The following is a 22,162-nucleotide window of genomic DNA, read 5'->3' as shown; positions in this document are numbered from 1 at the left end:
GGCTTCCCATTGGCCGCTGCCTGCGCCTGCGCCTCCGCCGGGCCTCCCGCGAGCCCGCGATCCCTGCTGCCGCCCGCCCGCTCCGCCTGACCTTGCCCGCCCGAGGCTTCCGCCCCGTCGGCCTGAACGCTCCGCCGCCTTTGCGGGGCTGTGGGCTTCCCTGGGATTCGTGAGGGACACGGTGTGACCTTGGGCAAATCTTGCTTCCTGGGCCTCAGTTTCTCTATCTGCACTGAGGAGCTGGGGATGGGTGGGAAGTGAATTTAATGAGCTGAATATCCCCTTCGCAGCTCACTCGTCCTCAGGCTTCGTGACTTGCTGGGCAGGATGGGGACATGAGAGGGTCCTTAACAGTCCCCACCTATCACTGTTCCCCTCAGGTCTTAGCCATGAGCTCCCTTGGAGGAAGGAGGCAGGAAACCACAGGACCCAGGAGTAGAAGGGCTCACAGGCCCCGGGAAGAGGTGTGCCCACCCCATCCTAATCCCCACTTTCTTGGTGGTAATTGGAGGAGGACTTTATGCTCTAGCTCTTTGGAATATGCTGGTGGGTGGGAGTGGGGGCTGATGCATCACACACTCTCTTCCCAGAAAGTGGGGATTCCTTTCCCTGTGGCCTCCGTCTGCAGCAGGTCACCCAGAGTGCAGGGTGGGCAGCAGGGCAGCATCACTACAGGGACCAGGGGTCACCTCTGGGCTCTTACAGGACCGAGATGTACAGCTGTCCAAGGCTTTGTCCTATGCCCTGCGTCACGGGGCTCTGAAGCTGGGGCTTCCCATGAGGGCTGGTAAGTGAAAGTCTTGAAGACTGAGGTGAGTGGTTGGAGATGAGGGAGCAGTGTGAGCCTATCTGTGACTGCCTGACCCATGGCCCTATGGGGACAGCACAGAGGGCACATCCCCTCCACGTGCAAGGAACACCGAGGCCCAGAACCCGATATCCTGTCTAGAGCAAACTGGGAGAGGACCTTCTGTCTAGTCCAGGCCCCGCAATACTAATGGTGCATGTGGCCCAGTAAACACCCAAGAGTGGGTACGGGGGTGAGGGGGTGTCAAGGTAACTGGTGTTTATTGAGTCCTTTCTGGGCAGGGTATTATGCTATAAAAGAGTCACTTATCCTGTGACCCTCCCCAAGCCAGATCCTATTCCCATGTAAGTTAAGGAAAGAGAGGCCGGAAAGGGGAGACTCTCACAGATAAACCCTAAGCCCAGACTCTGTTCTGGTTACCCGTGGCTCGCCCTATTAACTCTGGCCCAGGCCAGAACAAGTTCAGCTCCTGAGCACCCTGCCTGTCTGCAGATGGCTTCGTGCCCCTGGACACCCTCCTGCAGCTGCCCCAGTTCCACAGCTTCTCTGCTGAAGATGTGCAGCGCGTGGTGGATACCAACCGGAAGCAGCGGTTTGCCCTGCAGCCAGGGGACCCCAGCACTGGCCCTCTCATCCGGGCGAATCAGGGTCACTCCCTGCAGGTGGGAGCTAAGGGGACAAGTGAGAGAACCATATGGGACCCCTCCAGGGAGAGGGTCTCACTGCTGTCCGTTCCCCAACCCATCCCAGGTACCGGAGTTGGAGCTGATGCCCCTGGAGACCCCACAGGCCTTGCCTCCCATGCTTGTCCATGGCACATTCTGGCAGCACTGGCCATCCATCCTGCTCAAGGGTCTGTCCTGCCGGGGAAGGACACATATTCACCTGGCCCCAGGACTTCCTGGGGATCCTGGGGTCATCAGTGGTCAGTGGCCCTCCCCCACTGTTGTCCTACCAGGTCCCTCTCCAAGTATCATAGCTTCTCTCATCTAAGGCCATACCATGCTCTGCATGCTGTAGTCACCCCATCCCCACCGTGAGCCCAGGACCTTCCACTGAGCCTGCCCAGATTTGATGACTGCAACTCCACATGCCCCAGGTCCCAGCTCCAATTGTCTCTGCAGGCATGCGACCAAATTGTGAAGTGGCTGTGTTGATTGATGGGCCCCTGGCCCTGGCAGGTGAGTCTGGACACAACAGGACTGCCCTAGGGCTTCAGAGAGGATAGGAGTCACATCTCTGGCTTTGTCTGCAGATGGAATCCCCTTCTTCCGCTCTGCCAATGGAGTGATCCTGACTCCAGGGAATGCTGATGGCTTCCTGCTTCCCAAGTATTTCAAGGAGGCCCTGCAGCTCCGCCCTTCTCGTGAGAACCACCACCTTACTCCTATTCGGGGTGCCTGAACCCGTGCCCTCTGCAGTCTCCTTCCCAGCTCCCAGCCCCAGGCTGATGGGTCTCCCGTTCCTAACCTCTTGTCTCTATCTCAGGAAAGTCCCTCTCCTTGGCTGGTAATGAAGAGACAGAGTGTCAGAGTGGCCCCCAAGCATAGCTCCAGAGAAAGAAGGATAATCCAACAATAAAATATTTATTAAAAAAAAGTTAAAAGGTAACAAAAAAAGAAGCTCCAGTTTGAAACCATGAATTATCCTCATCCTGTAGTTACAGCTGGTCTTCCTCGTGTGCTCAGGGGTATTAGTCTTGGCCACTTAGACAAGGGAAGGGCGGACCTTGTTCGAGCTCATAATCCACTCTCCCTAGCCTAGGGGATGGCAGAGTCTGGCCCAATTAGGTCCCTGGTCTGCATAAAGCCAGTAACAGCAGGTGAATGTGCCAGCTCAGTACATGTCTGGAGAGAGTGTGGGCTTAGGAGTGGCCATAGCAGGCAGTGAGCAAAGTGGGGGCGATCAGACAGGCCTCAGAAGGCCTCATGGCCTCCTGTGAGCTGCAGGAAGAGGTCCTCGTCCAGCTCTTCCCCACGGGCCCGCTCTCGGGTTGACAGGAAAATGTAGCCCCCGATATATTCATGCACGATGCGGCAGCTGGCGGACACACAGCTGAAAGCCACGTTGATATGTTCATCAAACTCGATGGCCACCTGCAGAGTGGGCAGTCAGAGGGGCTGGAGGAGGTGAGATAAGGGAGCAGCCCCCGCCCCCCCCTCCAGCCCTGGTTGTGCCTGTCCCTGTCCTGCCTGATCCCACCCTGAGTCCAAGCCCACCTGTCGGATGTCCCAGTTGACATTCCACTGGCGCATATTGCTGAAGCGCCAGGTCTTGACCACGTCGCCTACAGCCAGGTCAATGCGGATCAGCCTGTTGTTGGCGATGCCCAGGATCTCATCCTTCTTGCTGCCCTTGAACCTAGCCCCGGTGGGGCGGGGAGAGAGTGTGAGCAAGAGCCCTGCCCTGCATGGCCCCGGAGCCCACCCAGATAGCCTGGCACGGTGCCCAGGAGCAAGCTGGGCACATGTCAGCTAGGTTCCTTGGGCCTCAGGTTCCTCGTCCAGGAAATGAGTGTTAGCTGATAAAATCATTATAATAGCCTTTGACAGCATCAGGCAAACTGTCCATGCCTTTCAAGAACAACTTTCTTTGGTATCTTCATCATCTGTTGCCTGGCTCTATGTTTGCAGGCTTGGGAAATGGGCAGAGGGCGCTCCCTGTCACAGCAGGGAACCGCAGCCTCCAGAGGGACTGGTCTCTGGAGCTGCAAGGAGGGCCAGGGCTCCTGCCGTCTCGGCCTGATCTCTCACTCTGGTGTGTGCTGCCAGGGGCAGAGGATGGCTGAGTACCCACAGAGCGCCCACAAAGAACAAGAAGGGAGGCTTCAGGGTGCCTCAGCAGGCCACAAGGAGGGTGGAGCAGGCTGGGCCCGTACCTGACCACAACGTAGGAGATGCCAAAGTCAGGCAAGGACTGCCAGGCCTGGATGAAGCGCAGCTGGGCCTCAGACAGTGAAAGCTGAGCCACGTTCTGGTGGGCTTCCAGGATCCGTGGGGTGAGCTGTGGGACCACACTGGTGAGGAGCCATCAAAATCCCTGAGACCTCCTGTCTGTCCCCACTGGGGAGACAGGATGCTGAGCCTGGAACCGGGGTGGGGCCCCATGTGGGGCCACCACAGTGCACCCTCTCACCACTCAGCAGATAGGAGCTGAGTCAGGCCCGAGGTGGACCATGACCCCTCCCAGAGGGTAGGGACCAGCGTGCTCGGTCTTAAGGACGTGGGGAGGAGAAGGAATGAGCGAGCACATGGCTTTCTAAAGGAAGGCTCTGTGGAGATCCAGGGGCCAAAGGTGGCCAAGTAAACACTGTGGTCATTCCCACCACCCACTTCCTTTGGCACCTGCTTGGCCTTGAACTTTCGCTGGAAGCGGGGTGCAACAAGGCCATAGGGGTTGAGACCCTCGGCAGAGGCATCAGGGCCCTGGGGGTGGTTGCCTGAGCCCCCGCCACCTGTCCGCTGCAGGCTGAGGAAGGCCAGAATGGCCTGCACCTCGCTGTCATAGCTGCTGTCTGCCATGGTGCGACCCTTAGACGCCAGTCGGCAGCCGGCCATCCAGCGGGCATACTGCTTCTCCTGGGGGATGAGGAACAGGCTCGGTTCAGCCGCCTGCCCCTGTTCCCATCCCCATCCAGCCTCAGCCTGGCCCTGACTTACATCCTGGCACCGCAGGTAGATTTCGCTCATGCCCTCAGGGGAGGGTACCAGGAGTTTAATACAGAACTTCTGGCCTGAGACGTTGACATCAGGGACCACCTCACAGCCTAGAGGGAGACGAAGGGGTGGGTAGGCCGGGGGGGGGGGGGGGGCGCGCCCTGCCTGAGAGATCCCTGGGCGAAGGCCAGCCCAGTGCAATAGCTCAGGACAGAGGGCGTCTTCTTCTGCCCCCCAGGGGGAAACTGAGGTGAGAGCTTTCACATGGGCCCCCAGCCAGCTCCTGTCCTTGTCTGTGTCCTTGCCAGGCCACCTTCACTCACCCTTGAGGTTGAGCTGCTGAATGGGGTCCCCTGGGGCCTCATCCTGGCTCTTGTAGTAGGACAGGGTGGTCTCCTTGAACACCACCCAGTGTTGGCGATACCCCTTTAGGGTCAGCTTCCGGGGCCTGAAGGCGAAGCAGGAGGTCTGCGTTAAGTTGCCTCCCTCTCTCCTGGGTTCTCTGTCCACACTGGGCCCCTCGGGCAGGGCTGCCAACTCTGGCCCTAACTCACCGGAAGATCCGGAGATGGTCCTTAAGTTCTGGGATGGTGGTGAGGTTGTTCTGCCAAGAAGGGGAGTTAGAGGGGGACCAGGTGTTCGCACTTGACCCCGACCCCAAGCCTGACTAGAGTCCTTCCTCACCAGCACATCTGTGGAGGCCGAGCCTTCCAGCTTCACCTCCAGGTTGTTCAGGGCGGCATCCAGGTCGTCCAGCCCCAGGTCCGTGCCAGCAGTTTTGCCCACCTCTCCACTCTGGGACAGCTTGTTGATGTGGTACTGGGAGGGGCACATGGCCGGGGGGGCTGAGTGGGCTGCCCCATAGCCCACAATGCCCTAAGTGGGGCTTCCCGGAGATGCCCCCTGGCTGGGAGACCACCCTGGGCTTGACCTGCACCCTACCCCCTGGGGCACCCAGCCCCCCCCGGGCACCTGCAGGGCTGCGAACACCATCATCTCCTCCTCGGTGCAGTCGGTCTCCTCCAGCAGTAAGTCCCACCGAGCCTGCTCATATAGCTGGGTCAGCCGCACCGGGTCTGTCTGCAGCAGGGGCAGGGGAGGCCAGGCTTGGTCAGGGGCCAAAGGGACCCGGGAGCTTCAGCCTCCAGTCCTGCCTTCTGTGCAGTGGCAAGTTCGTCTACTGGCTCCACATGGACAGCAGACCTCAACTCCAGCCTTCCAGTCTGCCCAGACAAGTAGTACTTTTTCCCCTGTAAAACTTTCTGTACAGGGATGCCTGGGTGGCTCAACAGTTGAGTGTCTGCATTTGGCTCAGGGCTTGATCTTGTGATCCTGGGATTGAGTCCCGCATCGGGCTCCCTGCATGGAGCCTGCTTCTCCCTCTGCCTGTGTCTCTGCTTCTGTGTGTGTCTCATGAATAAATAAAATAAAATCTTAAAAAAAAAAAAGTAATAAAGGAAATAGCTTCCATGGGGCCATTCATCCATGCCCTCAGGCAAGGACACCCCACGGATGATGGTGATGAGAAGAAATGGAACTGGGGTGCAGGGGGCTACTCTACATGAGGAAGCATTCAGGGAAGTCTTCCTTGAGGAGGTGACAGACTGCCCCCAGACATGAAGGATGGCAATGGGCCACTAAAGGGAAGAGTGATGAAGAACATTCCAGAGAGAAGGAACAGGGAGTGCAAAGCTCAAAGGGGGACCCCAGTTATCCACAGAAGACCAAGCCCATGCTCCCTCTGAAATCCACCAAAATTGATAGCAAAGACCTAAAAGGGTAAACCCAAAAGACAAAGAAGAGTGGGAACCACCGCAGGTAAGGGATGCTGACAACATTTCAGAAGATGGAACACAGAAACATGAATGGGAAATGAGTTATGGTGAGAGAGATAGGATCTCTTGTTCTTTCCCCTCTCTTGTTCTGTGGTAAAGGCACTAATGAGTTCTGGAAATAGGCAAAAAGAACAGATATCTAGACAAAGGCATCCAGGCATGTGGCTCTCTCTGACAGGTTTTGGACTGGGATCCTCTGGCTGAGAAGTGAGGGTGGGCTGAAATGAGGACTGTAGAAGGTGTATAAAAAGAGCAGGTGTCCCCCACTCCCTGCAGCCAAGTGACAGCCAGGCTGGCAGAAGCCAGAGATTTACTCCCTGGAGATGGTGAGTCAGAGGACCCCTGCATTTGGTACTCTAGGCACAGCTGGGTGAGGGCAGGTACTGTGCTAAAAACAGGTGAACCAAGCAAAGGCTGACATTCTGAAAGGTGGGTCACCCCTGGACCTTCCCTACTTGTCACCCAAGACATCGATGATAGTGAGCCTTCTATTCCTAGTCTGGAGATCAGAGGGTTTGCTGCTGAGAAACTGATGAGCCAAAGAGAAAACCACCACCACCCCTCCAGCAAAGAACAACATACTTACCCCACCCCAGGAAGCCCCCAAAGTGCTAAACCCCATTCATCCACTGAGGATTTTCAGTGGCTTCCTAGAGCCTTGCCTCTCAATATGAAAGGGCAGGCAGGGATTGCCCTTGTGCAAGGAAAGCTGTTGGCAGCAACTACAGAGATCAAGACAAACAGAAAAGAGAGCTGGGAGGAAATAAAGACAGTAGGGAGCGGAAGAAAAGTTCAACCAGTCAAAATCCTTTGAGAGACAAAATGCCATACTTGTAAAATGAGAACAGGATGCTGTGTTTTGAAAAAAAAAATGAAGATATAGTCATTAAGACTGCATGGCATCGATGAAGAGAGACAAATTGACCAATGGAACCTGAATGAGAAAGACCCATACATTTATGTTCACCTGACTTAGAGCAAAGATGACCTCATAGTCACTGGGGAAAGGATGCTATTTTCAGTAAATGATATCCACTGGGTCCACTGAATACCTGTATTAAAAAAAAAAATACAGGGCAGCCTGGGTGGCTCAGCGGTTTAAGCGCCCAGGGCGTGATCCTGGAGACCCGGGATTGAGTCCCACGTCGAGCTCCCTGCATAGAGCCTACTTCTCCCTCTGCCTGTGTCTCTGCCTCTCTCCCTCTCTGTGTCTATCATGAATAAATAAATAAAATCTTTGAAAAAAAAATACAGGTTTTTTTCCCCCTACCTCACACCACACACAAATATCAACTCTAACTGGATTGCAGATCTAAATATGAAAGTTGAAACAAGAAAGCTTTTAGAGAAAAATAGGACTACATTTTTGTGATCTTGGAATAAAAAAAGATTTTTTAAAGAGGACACAAAAGATATTAATCATAAAAGAAAAATATTTAAAGATAGAAGTCAAATTATATTAAAATTAGAAACTTTTTTATCAAAATAAACCAATAAGAGAACAAAAAGGCAAAACATAGGGTAGGAAACTATAATCACAATATATTTATCTGACAAAGTACTTCTCATATACAGAATATATAAAGAACTCCTCTAACACAAAATGAAAGACAAGCAACTCAATTGTTAAAATTGGCATAAAAAGCTGAGCAGAAACTTCACAAAAGAGGACATCCAAATGGCTAGTAGCCATATGAAAAAGGGCTCAACCTGATTAGTCATCAGGGAAATGTGAAGTAAAGCCACATAAAAAGCACACCAGTGGCTGTCTGGGTTTTGGCGTGGGAGGAGGAATGACTGCAAATGGGTACTAGAGAACCTTCTAAGATGATGAAATGTTTTAAAACTTTACTGCAGTGATGGCTGCACAACTGTATAAATTTCCTGAACATAATCAAAATGAATACTTATGAAGAGTGATTTTTATGGCATTTAAGTTATATCTAAGTAAAGCTGTTAAAAAAAAACAACAAATAAACAAAAAACCATATTAGATACCATTACATGCCTACCAGAGTGGCTACCATGGAAGTGATAGAAAATACCAAGTGCTGGTGAAGTTGTGGAACAAGCAAAATTTTTGTACACTACTGGTGGAGGTGTAACTTGGTACAACCAATTTGGAAAGCTGCTTAACAGCTATCTGCTACAATTAAATCAGTGTTGTAATCCAGCAAGTCCACCTCTGGGCACATACCATACAAAAATGTGTGTTTGGTGAACATATGTTCACCAAAAGACATTACTGGAATGTTCATAGCATCTCTATTCATAATAGTCCCAATCTGGAAACGGTGTAATACCCATCAACAGTAGAATGGAAAATTAATTGTGGTATACTGAGATAATGGAATGTCACACACCAATGAAAAAGAATAAGCTACAGCTATATGCAGTGTGGACGAATCATACAAGCATAATGCTGAGTGAAAAAAGGCCAGGCAAAAGAGTACAGACTATGTGATTTCATTTATGTAGATTTCAAACACAAGCATGGTGTCAGAATTAACATTAGTGTCCCCCCCACTAAGGGAGATACTGCCTAGAAGGGGTATGAAGGGGTCTTCTGGGGGTTGGTAAAGTTCTGCTGCTTGATGTGTTGGATACATTTATACATTTTTCAAAATGTATGTTTAAACCACAACTTTACAAAGGAACACTCAGAAAATAAGAGCTCTTAAAACTTAAAAATGCTGCAGAAATTAAAAATTCAATAGATCATTTGAAAGATAAGTCTCCAGAAAGTAAAATAAGAAGACATCAAGCTTAGAAATGAGAAAGACAAGGGGCACCTGGCTGGCTCAGTTGATGGAACATGTGACTCTTGATCTTGGGATTGTGAGTTAAAGCCCCATGTTGGGTGCATAGATTACTTAAAAATGAAAGATCTTTTAAAAAAAGAAATGAGGGCAGCCTGGGTGGCTCAGCAGTTTAGCACCGCCTTCAGCCCAGGGTGTGATCCTATGATCCTGGGATCAAGTCCCACATCAGGCTCCCTGCATGGAGCCTGCTTCTCCCTCTGCCTGTGTCTCTGCGCCTCTCTCTCTCTTTCTCTTTCTCTCTCTCTGTCTCTCATGAATAAATAAATAAAATCTTTTAAAAAATAAATAAAAATAAAAAACGAAATGAGAAAGACAAGATAAATGTCTGTTTTTTCTTTGAAGAAGCAATCCAGGGGGTGTAATATCTACTGAGTTCCATAAGGAACAGAAAAGTGGTAGGAAGGAAATGATTAAAGAGATTTTTTAGGGCATTTCTCCAGAATTGAAAGACTCAAGTTTCTGATCTAAAAGGGCTCAGCAAGTGTGCAGGCCATCAGTGAGGAAAGATCCATACTAGGACATATTATTGAGAGAATTTAAAGCATTATGAGATATGGAGAAGATTCTAAAAGTTTTAGTATCTACCTCCTCTCCAAGAAAAAAAATAAACGGTCTCACATGGGAGGATTAACAACAAAAAGGCATTAGACTCCTCAATAGAACCACTGGGATCTAGAAGACAATGAAAAGGTCGCTTTGGATTTGGCAGGAAAATATTTTCAACCTAGAATTCTATACCTAGTCAAACTATCGTGAGAGGGAGGGTAGAATAGTGACCTTTTCAGACATACAGGATGTCAACTCATTTACCATCAGAAGAGAGACCCCCAAAAAGACTATTCTGCACAGTTAATAGAAAAGTAAGAAGAAAAAAAAAAAAAGAAAAGTAAGTAAATTGGGTTGCCTGGGTGGCTCAGCGGTTTAGCGCGTGCTTTTGGCTCAGGGTATGCTCCTGGAGTCGTGGGATCAAGTCCCACATCAGGCTCCCTGCATGGAGCCTGCTTCTCCCTCTGCCTGTGTCTCTGCCTCTCTCTCTCTCTCTCTGTGTGTCTCTCACAAATAAATAAATGATAAAAAAAAAAAAGAAAAGAAAGTAAATAAAATATAACAACTGTGATCTATAAGAAAATTGGGGGTGGGGGGGCTTCCTGGCTGGTCCAGTCAGAAGAGTATGTGACTCTTGATCTTGGGGTTGGTCATGAGTTTGAGCTCCATGTTGGGTGTAGACATTACATAAATAAATAAATAAATAAATAAATAAATAAATAAATAAATAAATAAAAACTTTTTAAAAGAACATTAAATAGGGGTGCCTGGGCAGCTCAGTGATTGAGCATCTGCCTTTGGCTCACAGCATGATCTCAGGTCTGGGGATCAAGTCCCACAACAGCCTCCCTGTGAGGAGCCTGTTTCTCCCTCTGCCTATGTCTCTGCCTCTCTCTGTGTGTCTCTCATAAATAAATAAAATCTCTAAAATAAATAAATAAATAAATAAATAAATAAATAAATAAATAAATAAACCTCATCTTTACAAAAAAGAAGAATATTAAATAAAAAAGAAATTCTGTTTTTAAGTTTTTATTTTCAGAACAAAGAGAACAGGGGCAACCTGGTTGGCTCAGTTGGTAGAGCATGCAACTCTTGATCTCAGGGTTATAAATTCAAGCCCCATGTTGGGTGCAGAGATTACTTAAAAAGCAAATCTTTGGGCAGCCCAGGTGGCTTAGCAGTTTAGTGCTGTCTTCGGCCCAGGGCCTGATCCTGTAGACCCAGGATCAAGTCCCACATCGGGCTCCCTGCATGGAGCCTGCTTCTTCCTCTGCTTGTGTCTCTGCCTCTCTCCCTCTCTGTGTCTCTCATGAATAAATAAATAAAATCTTTTAAAAAAAATCTTTAAAACACACACACACACAAAACACAGAGAGCAACACGGATATAGTTTTTAGATATTGGACAAGAAATTACATAGAATAGTGATCCCTGACAGAAGGGAAACAAACATGGTGAGTCCTGATTGCCCCAGCTTATTGCCCAGAGACAGTTGCACAGGGAGGGGGACCCCAAACAGAGCCCAGCATATTCCCCAGGAAGAAGAAATGTAGTTGAGCATTTCATGAGTCCAAGGCAGCTGGCATTCAGAGGACAGAGTCCTGGAGAGGAGAGAGTGACACAAAGAGAAAGCTCTGGAGATCAGCAGAGGGCTCCTCTTGAGTCTTTAACTAATCACTGATCAGTGTATGTATATAAAGAAACTATCCAAGGCTGACAGAAAAAGTAAAAAACACTTGAAAGGAGCAGCTGGAACATTTAACCAGAGCTCTTCTAAGGGTGGAAGTTGTTCACACTCCCAAAAGCCAGATTAGAGAAACCTCTAATAGCATGGCACGTTAGATAGAGTTCTCTGAAGGCAACTGCCTCAGTAATGGGATAAATTAGTCCTAGATTAGAGGATGCTTTTGTCCTGCCTAATTAACATTCAAGGCAAGCCTTGAAAGGATCAAACTGTCTCCAAGTAGTTTAACTTCATCTCTAAACAAGGTTTTTTTTTTTTTGTTTTTTTGTTTTTTGCTTTTAAGATTTTATTTGTTTATTCTTGAGAGACACAGGCAGAGGGAAAGCATGCTCCCCTTGGGGAGCCCAATGCAGGACTTGATCCCAGGATCCTGGGATCACGACCTGAGCCAAAGACAGACACTCAACCACTGAGCCACCCAGGAACCCCCTAAACAAGGTTAAAAATACTTAAAGGGGGATCCCTGGGTGGCGCAGCAGTTTAGCACCTGCCTTTGGCCCAGGGCGCGATCCTGGAGACCTGGGATCGAACCCCACATCGGGCTCCCTGCATGGAGCCTGCTTCTCTCTCTGCCTGTGTCTCTGCCTCTCTCTCTCTGTGTGTGACTATCATGAATAAATAAAATCTTTAAAAAAAAATAAAGGCCTATAAAGATCTAGCACCCAGGAATGTAAGATTTGTAGTGTCTGGCATCAAATAAAAAAATGACACAAAAATACAAAAGGAAAAGAACAAAACAAAACACCCAACAAAGTAAAACAAAACTCCCAAAATAAAGGGAAAAAAATGACCAGGCATGAAAACAAGCAGAAAAATACAACTCATAACGAGGAGAGAATCTATAGATCCAGATCCAGAAATGACACAGGTGATAGAATTAGCAGATAAAAACATTAAGAGTTACTATAAATACATCACATGTGTTCAAGGAGGTAGAGATACAGGAGCATGGTGAGGAGAGTCATGGAATTTTATGTAGGCATAAAATCCATGGCAGATTCAACATGGCAGAAGAAAGATTAGTAAACTTGAAGACAGAGCAAGAGACCTACTCAAAATGCAACACAGAAAAATAAGAATGGAAAAATCACCTAAAAAGCCCAAACTGAGCATCAGTGGGCTGTGGGATGATTCTAAGCAGTCTAATAGTTAGTTTAATTGGAATCTGATCAAGGGAGGGAGAAAAAAAAAACACCTGAAAAAAATGACTCCAAACTTAATGCAAACTATCAATTCACAGATTCAAGAAGCTCACTGAACCCGAAGTATGAAAAACCTGAAGGGAACTAAGGCATATAATAATCACATTGTTTAAATCAGAAATAAGGGCACCTGTGTGGCTGAGTCAGTTAAGCATCTGCCTTAGGCTCAGGTTATGATCCCAGGGTCCAGAGAACAAGTCCCATGTTGAGCCTGGCCCCCTGCTCAGTGGGGAGCCTGCTTCTCCCTCTCCCTTTGTGTTCTTCCCCCACTTGTGCATTCCCTCTCTTGCTCTCTCTCTCTCTCAAATAAATAAATAAAATCTTAAAAAGAAATAAAGTATCATAAGAAACAAAACCATCAACCAAGAATTCTACACTGAGTTAAAAAATCTTTCAAAATTAAAGGCAAGATAATGACTTACTCGACATACAAAAGCTGAAAGAATCATTACCAGTAGATTAGCACCACAAGAAATGTTAAAGGAAGTCCTTTAGGCAGACAGAAAATGAGACCAGCTGGAAATCTGGATCTATACATGGGAATAAAGAGCACAGGAAATGCTGAGCGTGGGAGCAGGTATAAAAGACTTTGTTCGTATTTTTTAAGTGTCTTTACAGGGCAGCTGGCTGATGAGCTAAATCTTGACTATATTGAAACATCCTGGTTAAGGATTGGCAGACACTGGGATAAAAGGTACCCAGGGGGCAGGCCAGGTGGCTCAGCAGTTTAGCGCCACCTTCAACCCAGGGCATGATCCTGGGGTCCCAGGATCGAGTCCCGCATCGGGCTCCCTGCATGGAGCCTGCTTCTTCCTCTGCCTGTGTCTCTGCCTCTCTCTCTTCTCTGTGTGTCTCTCATGAATAAATAAATAAAATCTTTTAAAAATTATTAAAAAAATAAAAGGTACCCAGGTATCTAGGATCTCCGTGTATTATTATTATTTACTTTTAAGTAGGCTCCATGATCGTGGGGCTTGAACTCACAACCCTGAAATGGAGTCGCATGCTCTACCAACTGAGTCAGCCAGATGCCCTCTGTGTATTACTTTTTACAACTGTCTGGGAATCTCCAATTATCTCAAAACAAAAAGTTCCACACACACACAAAAAAATGATTGGTTAAAGTAAAAGTAATAGTGATAACAATTCAACAATCCTATTCCTATGTCTACACCCAAGAGAAATGAAAAGATACAACCATTCAAAAACTTGTACATGAACATTCATAGCAGCATTATTCGTAATAGCCAACATTGGGGGTAGGTGGGAACCGAATGTCTATTAATTGCTGAATAGATCAATAAAATGTGGCGTATCCATACAATGAAATCCTCCTTTGTGGTAAAAAGGAATGAAACACTGGACATGCTGAAACATGAAAACATGATGCCAAGGGCAAGAAACAACAAAAAGCCACATATTGTATGATTCCATTTCTAGGAAATGTCCAGGATGGGCAAGCCTATAGAGACAGGAAAAAGATTACAAGGTGTCTGGGGCTAAGCAGGTGAGGGGCAAATGGGGAGTGACTGCTGATGGGTATGGCTTTCTTTTTGGGGTGATGAAAATATTTTAAAACTGATTTGGGGGATGCCTCGGTGGCTTAGCAGTTTAGCGTCTGCCTTTGGCCTAGGGAGTGATTGGGCTCCCTGCCAGGAGCCTGCTTCTCCCTCTGCCTGTGTCTCTGTCTCTCTGTCTGTGTCTCTCATGAATAAATAAATACAAAATCTTAAAAAAAAAAAAAAGTATAGCTAATAAACTAACATAAAGGAAATAAAATGGAATCATGTAAACCACTCAATCCAATGTAGGGAAGGAAGAGCTGGAGAAGGCAACAAGGAAGTCCCTAGGAGAGGAAAAGGCCGGATGTGGAAGGAGGGAACAGGGCAGACAGGCTGGCAGGCAACAGATCCTGCAGGAACTCGGGGTTCAGCAGCCACAGGAGGGGAGATAAGGATGGCTGTGGAGGGAGCTGTGGATTTGCCACCCCTGGAGGCTGTGGAGGCAGGAGGGAGAGTTAGGGAATCCGGACAGGGCATCTGGAGACCCCCATGCACACCCCCGCCCCAGACTGCAGGGGTCACCAGTGGTCTGATAAGAAGCAGGGGTGAAGTGAGCAGGGACACAGAGCATGCAGGGCATGGTCACCTCAGCAGGTGTGCTTCCTGTGTGTGGAAGGGGACTGAGGACACCAGGACAGATTTGGCTGAGGACATAGAAGGGGAGTCCAGGAGCACCCACAGGGAGCAGGAGGTGGGATTGTGGAGAGCAAGGATTCAGTAAAGAACAACAGTTAGAAGTTTCACAGTAAAGGGGGGGCAGAGAAAAGGGGTGGCGGGTGAGGGCACGCCTACGAGCTGCGGAAGGTTTCTGAGAGGGCTGCATGGAGCCACTGATCACCTGATTGCCCGCAGGGACAGGAGGCAGGGAGGGAGATGCCTGCGGCCCCTGCCTGCACAGCCTTGCCGCTAGCCCACCCTAAACCTGCAGATCCCAGTGACACCCCTTCCAGGTCTGAATCTAGGTGCTGGCATCTCCCACCTGGGCAGGTTTCTTGGGGGCACTCGCCACTGTCTCCACTGCCCTGTGGTCTTCCTGTACCTGAATGCCCCTTGAGAAATGGGCGGGCCGTCAGACCTGGCTCAGCACCACGCTGGCAGAGTTAACAAACAGGAGTGTGGATGGACAGTGAATAGATGGACAGATGCCCTGCAAGTCTCTAAGGTTCCCAAAGCCCAGAGCCCTGACCCTTAGTTTCCATGTCTCACTGACCCAGAGCCCCACTGTTCCCTGACCCAGCCCACCTTGGGATCCAGGTCGAAGAAGCTGTAGTACTTAAAGCGCAACCAGAGCATGTCCCCGGCCTTGATCCCCTGCTGCATGAGGCACCGTGAGGAGTCCAGCCACCTGGTCCACAGCACAGGGAAGAGGTCAGGGCCTATGCAGGTACAGTGCTGGGGCATGACAGGGGTGGGGCGGGGCTGGGCAGGGGGCCCGAGGGCAGGCACACATGTAAGAAAGGCCTGGAGATAGGCAGTGTGGATTTGGGGCAAGGATACAGGGAGGGCATGGGCTCTGGAAGTGGGAGCCCAGACGCAAGGGGACCTGGCCCCCGGGGTGTCCTCGGCATGCAGTACACCTGCTGTGGAGCTGAGTCTTGTCCAACAGGGAGCTGGGCCGAGGCAGGCGCTGGAGCAAGAGGGGGTCCGGCGGTGGCTGTGGCCGGCTCAGCATGTGATAGCAGGCCTCGGTCTGGGCACTGTCTGAGAAGTGGGCTGGCATTCCCCGGAACAATGCAGGTGCCACGCCTGAAGTGCAGGACAGGGTGAAACGGGCCCGGCCCCCAGCCCCGGCCTCCAGGGCCATGTAGCACCCAGCACCCCCTCCCACCACCGCCACCCCCAGCCTGCCCAGCCTATGCTCACCTCCAGCCAGGACGACCTTGGTCAAGTCATACAACTCCTCTTCTGGCTCCTTCTCCTTCTTCTTCTTCTCCTTCTTCTCAGGAGCCCGGAGTAGGGACAGCTCCTCAGGGTGCCGGATACCTGAGGGGAGCTGGGACCTCAGTGAGGGGGCCGGGGTCCTGCCCCCGAACCTCTCACCCCACTCCTGGGTCCTGTGGAACAGATCACAGCCCTGCAGGCTGGACAGGGACCAGGGCGGCGAGGACATGGCGACAATGGCTGGCTGGGCCCATAAGGCAGGGTCAACTGCCCTATTGCAGGACCCTTGCCCCAGAGGGAGAGTAGGGGACTCACTGAGGAGGCGGCAGATGGCAGCCACAGCCTGGAAGAGGGGCTGGGAGAAGCTGGCTCGCAGGCGCAGGGCCCGGCGGTTGGGCAGCCGCAGGATGATGGGCCGGTGCTGGGGCCCGAAGAAGAGGCGAGCATCGGCCAGGATGCCGTACTTGTCCAGCGTCCAGTGGGTCTGCAGAAGCCATTGTCTTTTCTGTTCCCACCAAATGGCATGGTCTGACCAGTCCTGCTTGCGCTCTGTGGGCCACGGGGGAGGCAGGGTGTCCGTCAGCCACGGGGGGCTGTGCCCGGTGCTATGCGGGCATGTTAATGATGCATGTGAGCGACGACCCAGTTAGGAACACGAATACCTCACTCTTCCTGCAGCTAGTGATAGATGACACGTGTCCCTATGGGGACCCCCAGGTGGGCTGCTGTGTGGTGAGCACAAAGACGAAGCAGGGACACAGCTCTCTAGGGTGTGCAGGGCCCTTCCTCACCAATGGTCTGGTCCCAGCTCCACCCGCACTCCTGCTACCCCCTTCCCCTGGTCCCTCCCAGCGTCACCAGAGCTGCCAGGGGCAAGAAGTTCTCTGGTTCCATCTATCCAGCCTCTCAGGGTCCTGTGAGCTTTGCTCCTCACTCTGTTCTGGCTTTGTGGCGCCCTCTCCCCATCTCCTCTTGACCTCTGGCTCTTGTGTTGTCTCCTGGGCCTCTTCTCCTGGCCTGTCCCTGACCTTCTTTGGGTCAGATTCCCATCCTTCTCCACATCCTCCTCTTTCCAGGGCTCCTGCCTTGTTCCCCAGACACACTACACCTCAGGACCAGGCCCCAGGCCAGAAACTCATACCAGGGCCTAAAGGACATGCCCACCAGGTCCAGGCATTCCAGAAACATGTTTACCAGCCCCATGCCTGCCTCTGGGACAGAAATGCCATGACTTCTACTTCCAGAGTGAATCTCGCTCTGCCTGACGCGGGATGGAGGCTTTTCTCCCTCCTTGCTGGCTCCAGCATGGGGGGCTGGGTGACAGGACTTCCCTGCCAGGCCCAAGCATCATCTTTTCACTTTTAGCCACCACTTTTAATCGATGCCGATCTCAGCTCCAAAATACACCCTCCTATCCATCCTCACTGCCCACCGTAGGAGAGCCTCTCTCCCTGCCTTCAGCCCACCCCTACCTGGGGGGCTGTCTAGACGTAAGCCACTGTTGAAAACCCTTTAGTGGCTGCTCTCCACCTGCAGGGTAGCATAAACTCCTGATGGCAGCTACCCCGATCTCTTGTTGGCACACTCCAGGCGTTCTTTCGGGTCGAGGCCCCAGTTCAGAGCGCCCCATGCTCCAACATCATGCCCAGGCCCCTGTCACTCCCCCTGTACAACACCCCCCACCCCTCCACTCCCCATCCTTGACATGGCCCTTCTCAGGAACCCCCTAGGGAGTCTCCCTGGCCTGGCTGAGTGCAGCTCCTCTGGCTCCAGGCCCCATGCTCTTTCCCCCTCTGCTGAGGCCAGCATCCAGCCCTGTGCCAGGAGCTGAAGGGTCAGTGTCACCTGCCTGGCCATACCTCAGGAAGGCAGGGGCTGGCATCGTGGCGTGGAGGCTGGCTGGCTGAGTCTCAGTAGGCATCTCAGACAATAGGAATGAGCAGGATTAGGAGGGATAGAGACGATGTCCCCACTGCCAGGGACAGGAGCTGGAGGGACTTACTCCCGGTGGGGGGGACTCAACTGTGGGTGGACCATCTGCTCTGCCCATCTGACTGAATCACTGACTCCTTGTTTAGACCTGTTGCATCGCTCGTGTGCCTGACCTGGAGCCAACCAGGTCTTCCTCCGGGGCCCTGTATCTTCACCCCCTCTGCCCTGACTCAGCCCAGGCCTGGCTGCAGCTTGGTCTGACGCCCGGTCTCCTGAGGGACCCTCTGTTTTCCACTTCTGCTTTCACAGCCTCCTCGGGCCTTGCCTGTTGGAAGCTCCCTCACGACCTCGAGCCTTGTGGCTAGGCTGTCCCCAGGGCTCCAACTGTCCAGAAGCCAACCGACCTGCCTCCCAGGCTGCATGTGGTGGGTTGGCTGGGTCTGAGGAAGCCGGCCTACCTTCCCCACAGGGGGCCTGGGACCTGGGACCTGGGACTCTTGGCTGAAATGATGGGTGGGGGGGCCTGCCTTCTGGCTCTGCCTGTCGGGGTGTGCCAGCTGCCCTCCCAGGAAGGGGCAGCCCCCACCCCCAGCAGGGAAAGGGGCTGAGAAGCCCCCGTGGGCCTAGCCCTGGTCCTCTCCACGCCTGATACCACAGGCCGCTGTGCTGTAACTTCCTGTGGGGGCAGGGCCTTCCCACCCCACTGGGCCTGTCACCAGCCTGCTGAGGGCTTCCGCCCTGGCCCAGGGTATGGGAGCAGGCCCCAGGCCCCCCCACCCCCCACCACAGTCTCATGAGGCCTTGAGTGCAGCCTGTGCGCCCTGGCCCAGGCAAGGCCCCTTCTGCCCCTCGGACCTTGGCAGTCCACTCTGTGCTCTGTGGGGACTTAGCAGAACCAGCTGGAGTGAGAGGAAGGGAGGGAGAACTGCGGGAGGGAGGGGAAGTTGGGGAAATGTCTTTTTTGGAACCAAATGATTAAGCTGGTGCCTGAGTCACTGTGGTGGGGTTATCAAGAGCCGCAGAGTTGGGGGGCCCGGAAGCACCTAGGGACCCACTTAGAGCCACTCCAAGGTGCTGAGGTCAGCAACGGGGGCCGCGGGGCACTCACTGATCTCCTCCACAATCTTCAGGAGCACCCCACCGATGTGCGACTCCCCTGTGACCCGGAGGGTGACCGACTCAGCCTCCGGGTCATCCTCTCCCACAAAGACCCGCAGCTCCCAGGACGAGTCGATGTAGTCCCCGGTGGCCGTCTTCATCCCCGCCATGTCTGTGGTGGCTCTCTTGAGGGTGGGGAGATGGTAAAGTAGGCAGGGTGCCGGGCCTGGGCAGCAGCCTGCGTGCAGACAGATGTGGCCCTGTGGTGATCTGGATGGGCAGGAGAGCAGAGAGGAGCCGAAGGCCAGTATGTCACGGCAGCAGCGAGGTACGGGTGCTGAACTGTTCCGGGCACACCTCCGACTCCCTCACCCTCACCCTCACCCTCACCCTCTCCCTCTCCCTCACCCTCACCATCATCAGTGGTTTAGTTGAACAGTGCAGTCCAATGCACTCCCATCTTACAGTTAGACTGAGGCCCAGTAAGAGTAAGGGGGGGGCTCACTCATCCCCCAGCTTGATGCCAGAGCTCGGTACCGCCTCCCTCTGCTTCCCATTTCACCTCCAAGCCCACACGGGCAACCGCCCACCCTGGAAATGGTGGTGAGCCCAAACCAGAAAATACTTCCGATCCTGGCCAGGAGCTCAGACCCAGACATCCCAAACCAGCCAAGGCTTCTCTCGGGCTGTGAAAAGTCCAGGGTGCCGCATGGAGAGAGGCATGCTGGGCAGAGGGGCTGCAGGACAGTGAAGAAAGGGTGGTTGGGCTTTCAGCTTCCGCCCCAGCTTACCTGGCCTGGAAGGGCTTGGGGGCTGCAGGTGCCGGGGTTGGAGTGTCAGCCGTTCCCGACCTCAGTGTAAAACACCTGCAGCTCAGGGTTTCCTTCCCCCTTTGCTTTCTCTCTGGAGCTTTCTTTAGAGGGCAGCCTTTGCTGTCTTATCATGAGGTTCAGCCCCTCCCCAGGGCGGGCTGGCGGGCTGGCGTTGGGTGCAGGAAGCAACTGCCAGTAGGCTGAGGATTCAGGGGTGGCCCCACCTTTGTTCCCAGGGAGCACAGGGAGCAAGGAAGGAGCAGGCTTGGGGCCCACCACCAGCACCACACAAAGCGTCCCCTGATCTGGAGGGAAGAAGCTCAGTTCAAACTAGAAAAGCCCCCAGTTCACGTTGTCTACACACACTGTCCACTTAGAGGGTCATCTTCTATCTCCAGGCTGTCACAAAGTGGGGGTGGGGGTGGCCGAGGCTTTGGGACATGAAACATCACTGTGCTGTCGAGAGGGAAAGCCACACAGCTGAAAGGATCAGATCTAGGTTATTTAGGAACCGGGAAGTCAAGCAAGCTCAAGCCCCAGGGCGTCCCTTATCACCACGAAGTAGATCCCTGAAGAAGATCCCCGAGGGAAACCACTTCCTTAAGTCTTTCCTGTCCCCAGTAAGGGCCTCTATTTCCAAACATGTAAAAGCTTAGAGCTGCCCAGTGGAACAGCTGCACAGGAATTGGCCTCTGCTCATTCATGACCTCCCCACCCCACGCCTCCAGGGCTTGAGGCTTCAAATCTGGCGCGGCCACTCTACCCCTCCACGTGACATTCTTGCTCACACCGTGTATCCCAAGGGTCAGTAAAGTTCCTACTCAAATGTGACCTTGGATGGTCCCATCACTTGCCCTGGGAGATCAGCTTTGGCCTGACCACAAAGGCCTCTGCTCACTGATGGTTCCCAGCAGAACTGAGCCTTTTCAGAGAGAATCAGTTTATTTATTTATTTGTTTATTTATTTTTAAAGATTTTATTTATGCATGCATGAGAGACATAGAGAGAGAGAGGCAGAGACACAGGCAGAGGGAGAAGCAGGCTCCACGCAGGGAGCCTGACATGGGACTCGATCCCAGGTCTCCAGGATCCCACCCTGGGCTGAAGGCGGCACTAAACCGCTGAGCTACCAGGGCTGCCCAGAGAGAATTAGTTTAGCTAAAACCTGAGAAATGAGTCCGTAGCACCAAAGGGCAGCAGCATGCCTGTGGAGATGAGGTTTTCTGAACCTGCCACACAAATGGAGGAAGGGGCCTGCTGGAGATTCCCAGGGGAAGGCCAGCTTATGCAAAGTCAAGGGACCGGAAGTGCAGCCAGCTGCTGGCCTCAGCAGCTTCCTAGCTCAGAAAGCTGTGCTGTTGGAGCAAATGAGGAAGTTTTTACTCCTACCCTGGTCCAGGGTTTTAGAAATAGCTTGCTGTAACCATGTTCAAATGAAACTAAAAAACTTTCAGTTGAGCAGTGAGGTTTGTTTGGTCTTTTTTGGTTGTCAAATGATGGTTTACTGAAGTATTTCCCGTGGCAGCTCTTAACTAGCTGGGCATTCCACTGCACCACTTACCGATGCCACCTGTGGTGTCGAGGGTGGCAGCCAGCAACACTGCCACGCACAGACTGGGCAGTCTCCTGGACCTCTAATGGTTCCAGAGAATTCTCTAACTAAAGACTGATGTGGTACCTGTTGGACAATGTTGACGATCTCATCAAAAGTGGTTATTTTGACTGGGCTTAATGTTTTTCTCTCTTGGCAGTTCCTTGAGGGCTTTGATGATCAAGGCACCAGCAGAAGGTACTGGATCTGGGCCTGTTCTGAACAGTTTTACCATCGTCCTCAGGCCCTTTGTCACTAGCTGCCTTTGCAAGGTCATCACCGAACTTTTTAGTGACAGTGGGGCCAACAGACAGGAGGCTAGGGCAGACATGGTATCCCCACCAGACCTCAGGTAGAGGACTTTGAGCTCACTGGGTTTGAACTTTAGGCGGCAAGGTGGAAGCAGCTGGCGTGGGATGAACCCAGAGTTAAAGATGCACAGGGGCCTCCTCTGAGCAAAGGGCCAAGAGCAAGAGCAAGTTTTTTTTAAAGATTTATTTGAGAGAGAATACATAAATGCAGAGGGAGAGGGAGAGAACCCTCAGATTCCCCTCTAAGCATGGAGCCCAACATGGGGCTCGATCCCGAAACCCTAAGGTCATGACCTGGGCCAAAACCAAGAGTCAGATACTTAATGGACTGAGCTGCCCAGGCGCCTCGGAAGCGGAAG

At 51.9% G+C, this 22,162-nt stretch overlaps 2 protein-coding genes across 6 annotated transcripts; one reads left to right on the top strand and one right to left on the bottom strand.

Moving 5' to 3' along the window:
* The first annotated feature begins 14 nt into the window (after positions 1-14).
* TRPT1 (tRNA phosphotransferase 1) lies at positions 15-3,412 on the top strand. 4 transcript variants are annotated; one of them, XM_026004583.2, is made up of 8 exons: positions 15-181; positions 381-464; positions 706-787; positions 1,301-1,470; positions 1,559-1,733; positions 1,933-1,989; positions 2,064-2,174; positions 2,297-3,412. In XM_026004583.2, exons 2-8 carry the CDS (start codon positions 390-392, stop codon positions 2,356-2,358), a joined length of 732 nt encoding a protein of 243 aa, XP_025860368.2. In that variant the 5' UTR covers positions 15-181; positions 381-389; the 3' UTR covers positions 2,359-3,412. The 4 variants fall into 4 exon arrangements, with proteins under 4 accessions (XP_025860368.2, XP_072614399.1, XP_072614396.1 ...); XM_072758298.1 differs by having other exon boundaries at positions 43-181; positions 1,559-1,661; positions 2,297-2,428; XM_072758295.1 differs by lacking the exon at positions 15-181 and having other exon boundaries at positions 214-464.
* Positions 2,374-20,390, bottom strand: FERMT3 (FERM domain containing kindlin 3). Of its 2 annotated transcripts, none has more exons than XM_026004582.2 (15): positions 19,881-20,390; positions 19,100-19,359; positions 16,375-16,608; positions 16,042-16,161; positions 15,756-15,924; positions 15,421-15,523; positions 5,437-5,544; positions 5,149-5,283; positions 5,019-5,068; positions 4,788-4,912; positions 4,468-4,574; positions 4,153-4,386; positions 3,687-3,811; positions 3,028-3,169; positions 2,374-2,904 (listed from the first exon to the last, which is right to left on the bottom strand). In XM_026004582.2, exons 2-15 carry the CDS (start codon positions 19,257-19,259, stop codon positions 2,725-2,727), a joined length of 1,992 nt encoding a protein of 663 aa, XP_025860367.2. In that variant the 5' UTR covers positions 19,260-19,359; positions 19,881-20,390; the 3' UTR covers positions 2,374-2,724. The 2 variants fall into 2 exon arrangements, with proteins under 2 accessions (XP_025860367.2, XP_072614395.1); XM_072758294.1 differs by having other exon boundaries at positions 19,100-19,327; positions 19,881-20,103.
* Positions 20,391-22,162: the final 1,772 nt, after the last annotated feature.

Source organism: Vulpes vulpes, chromosome 5 (genome assembly GCF_048418805.1).
Source record: "Vulpes vulpes isolate BD-2025 chromosome 5, VulVul3, whole genome shotgun sequence".
Lineage (NCBI taxonomy): Eukaryota > Metazoa > Chordata > Mammalia > Carnivora > Canidae > Vulpes > Vulpes vulpes.
Note: the sequence above shows the minus strand (reverse complement) of the source record. Positions and strands in the feature narration are given on the sequence as shown.